This window comes from Chiloscyllium plagiosum, chromosome 40 (genome assembly GCF_004010195.1).
Source record: "Chiloscyllium plagiosum isolate BGI_BamShark_2017 chromosome 40, ASM401019v2, whole genome shotgun sequence".
NCBI classification, from domain to species: domain Eukaryota; kingdom Metazoa; phylum Chordata; class Chondrichthyes; order Orectolobiformes; family Hemiscylliidae; genus Chiloscyllium; species Chiloscyllium plagiosum.
The window spans coordinates 15,669,997-15,673,766 of NC_057749.1; the positions used below are offsets into that span (position 1 = coordinate 15,669,997).

Below are 3,770 nucleotides of genomic sequence, written 5' to 3' on the forward strand. Positions count from 1 at the left end.
TGGGAGGTGCCGGGAGGAGAGATTAAGCTGACGCCCCACCTCTCAGCCCACGAACGGGACCCAAAATGGGGCAAGGCTTTTCCCAGTGACCTGGTCATGTGACTCCACCATCAATGGCACCAAAGTGAGATTAATTACCCCTTCACCTCATTGGCATTTGTGTGGATCTTCCTGTGCACAATATGGCAGACCCACTCAGCAGGAGCACATCTAAACATATTTAACATCCTGAGGAGAGTATAGGAAAAGGCCTGTACTAATGTGTGACTTTCTGCATAGTCAGGACATCTCTAAAGATGAAACTGGGGGCCAGTGGTTTAAAGAGCTCAGCCAAAGGGCCTGAGGGGAGATGAGCAGAATATTTTTAATGGGGTGAGTCATTGTGACCTGGGATGTGAGGCCTTTTTGGGAGCTGGTTGCAAAGTAACTTTTCAAAAGGGGTAAAAGAAATCGATAGGTAAGTGAACAGCAGCTGTTGGGGGGCTGCAGAGTGGGCAGCAATGGAATTATTGGATCACTCTTTGAAGGGGCTGACACAGGCACCCTGGGCTGAATGGCCTCATCTCGTGCTGTACAATTCTATGAATTGAGTAAAGCTATACAGGAGACGCCCTTCAGCCCATACCACCAAACCGATACTAAATCTACACCAGTCCCATCAATAGACAATAGGTGCAGGAGTAGGCCATTCTGCCCTTCGAGCCTGCACCACCATTCAATATGATCATGGCTGATCATCCTTAATCAGTATCCTGTTCCTGCCTTATCTCCATAACCCTTGATTCCACTGTCCTTGAGAGCTCTATCCAACTCTTTCTTAAATGAATCCAGAAACTGGGCCTCCACTGCCCTCTGGGGCAGAGCATTCCACACAGCCACCACTCTCTGGGTGAAGAAGTTTCTCCTCATCTCTGTCCTAAATGGTCTACCCCGTATTTTTAAGCTGTGTCCTCTGGTTCGTCACTCACCCATCAGCAGAAACATGTTTCCTGCCGCCAGAGTGTCCAATCTTATATGTTGCAATCAGATCCCCTCTCAGTCTTCTAAACTCAAGGGTATACAAGCCCAGTCGCTCCAGTCTTTCAGTGTAAGGTAGTCCCGCCATTCCGGGAATTGACCTCGTGAACCTACGCTGCACTCCCTCAATAACCAGAATGTCTTTCCTCAAATTTGGAGACCAGAACTGCACACAATACTCCAGGTGTGGTCTCACCAGGACCTCTGCTTCTATACTCAATCCCTCTTGTTATGAAGGCCAGCATGCTATTAGCCTTCTTCACTACCTGCTGTCCCTGCATGCTTACCTTCATCATGTTGAACCTTTGTGACATTTCAGGTTGCTCATCCAAGGGGGTTTCCCATCTCCCAGCCAGGGCATTCCAGACCCCCAGGGGTGTGCAAACATTTTCAACAGAAACAGAAACTTCTGGAAAAGGGTGACTGGACCCAAAATGTTAATTCCATCTGCACTCCCCAACCGGGTGCTGATAGACTGCACCTGCAGTTATTTGTTTTTTTTTTAAAAGAAAACCCATTTAAATTTGTTTGCTGTGGACAGGAAGCCAGTTTAGCCTTCCCCTTAAAACGACCGAAAGAAACTGACCAACAGCAGAGCTAGTTATCGGGTGCAGGTGAATTTCACTGACCCAGCGAAAATAACCACCATAAACTCCGGCTGGAATTACACCGGGCTCTGACTTGGACTTTCTGACCTGGTCACAAATATCTCCAAAATAAAATGGATTTGAAACTGACACACAAACAGCAGTTTATTCGATTATTTTTTAATAAAAATGAAACCAATAAAACTATGTACATTTTCATACATGCAGTTACAAACACAGACGATTAAAAGCTTCTAAAATGTAAAACAACGGCACAATTGATTGGCGGTTGAGGGAGCAAGGAAGGGGGAGGGAGGAGGAGAAGGGACACAATGGGACATTTCCCTTTAACTGGGTTTGTAGGTGTGTTTGTACTTGGGGTGGCTGTAGGGAGTGACTTTCTGTCCTGTGATCAAACTCTGGATGACCCACTCCTGAGACACCACAGGGAGAGCAAGTGATTCCGCACATTTCAGCAAGGACACTGGACAGGAGGGATCCGTGATCACCATGTCGAAGATTCCCAACGGGACGTCTGAAAACACAAACAGCAAACCTTAGCGAGTTCGAGCAGGAACTCAGAAGCCCTACAGTGTGCAAAGCAGGACATTTGGCCCACTGAGTCCATACTGACCCTCTGAAAAGCCTCCCATCCAGACCCAACTCCCCCAACCCTGCCCAACCTCTGTAACCCTGCGTTTCCCATGGCTAACCCACCCTAACCTGGGCATCTTTGGATTGACAGAGGAAACCGGAGCATCCGGAGGAAACCCACGCAGACACGAGGAGAGTGTGTAAACTCCACACAGACAGTTGCCCGAGGCTGGAATCGAACCTGGGACCCTGGTGCTGTGAGGCAGCAATGCTAACCACTGAGCCATCCAAGCATGCAGCTCAAGTAATCAAAGGTCAGGTAAGGTGGCAAATTCTTTTACGGGATTTGAGCATCACACACTAGCGCAGCGTTGGTCATCCCTGGACATGAAGGTCCTGTCACCCATTTCAGTGGCATTACTGTGGGCCTGGAGTGACGTGGACACAATAATGGATAAGGAAGGCTGGTTCCCTCCTCAGCTGCGGTTTCTTTTCACAACTGCCACTATTATGATGACCAGCTTTCCAACTCCAACTTCACTGGGAGAATTAAATCGATTAATGAACTGAAGTGAACTTCCAATAGTTTCACTGGTGGCTATTTGAACCAGTGACTCCACAGCATTAATAAAACGGTATGGAGAGGAAGCAAGAATGGTGTGTGCAGTAGGACAAATCAACCGTCGTCAGACTGAATGGGTAGCAGGGCTGAATGGCCTACACTCTGTCCAATATTGACCCAATGTCTCAACCATTCATCATGTGCCATCCCCAGGTCAATCCAGTAAACCTTTCCTGGAGCTGTTCCAACACAACGTGCTGCTGAGGCTGCATAAGGCTCTGGTCAGATCACATTTACTCTGTATCTGACCCCGTGCTGTCCCTGTCCTGGGGAGGGTATGATGGGGATAGTGTAGAGAGAGCTTTACTCTGTATCTGACCCCGTGCTGTCCCTGTCCTGGGAGTGTTTGATGGGGGACAGTGTAGAGAGAGCTTTACTCTGTATCTAACCCCGTCCTGTCCCAGTCCCGGTATCTGACCCCGTGCTGTCCCAGTCCCGGTATCTGACCCCGTGCTGTCCCTGTCCCTGGGAGTGTTTAATGAGGTTGATGTCAGAAGCACAACTTGCTACAATCCTCATTTCCAAAACTCCACATTTTAGGAGGAAGAACCCGCTCCCCTATTTCCACAGTAAAGCAGATACACAGTGTACAGACTTCCCATAACATCACGGACTTCCCCCAGGACCAGGCCATGGGGTCAGGCAGACGCTGACCTTTGTTGTGAGCTGAGGAGTTGTGTTGTCTGACCGACATCGCCCCTCCCATCATCAGGATCTCCGACCAGAGGCTGAGGAAACCCTCCTGCTGGTCCGACACCAACAACAACGTCATATTCTTGAACGGAGTGCTCCGGGGATGCCTGAGGAACGGAGAGAGCAAGGAGGGAGTGGTGAACGAGAGGAGGGAAGGGGTGAACGAGAGGAGGGAAGGGGTGAACGAGAGGAGGGAAGGGGTGAACGAGAGGAGGGAAGGGGTGAACGAGAGGAGGGAAGGGGGGAGCATGAATATA

General features: G+C 49.3%; 1 protein-coding gene across 1 annotated transcript in view; it reads right to left on the reverse strand.

Moving 5' to 3' along the window:
• Positions 1-1,764: 1,764 nt before the first annotated feature.
• tp53bp1 (tumor protein p53 binding protein, 1) overlaps positions 1,765-3,770 on the reverse strand; it is a 102,768-nt gene continuing 100,762 nt past the window's right edge. The window contains exons 27-28 of the mRNA XM_043680118.1: positions 3,475-3,620; positions 1,765-2,139 (exon numbers count right to left, since the gene is read on the reverse strand). Of these exons, the coding sequence (XP_043536053.1) occupies positions 1,952-2,139; positions 3,475-3,620 (334 nt within the window). The 3' untranslated portion in view covers positions 1,765-1,951. The remainder of the gene's footprint in view (positions 2,140-3,474; positions 3,621-3,770) is intronic.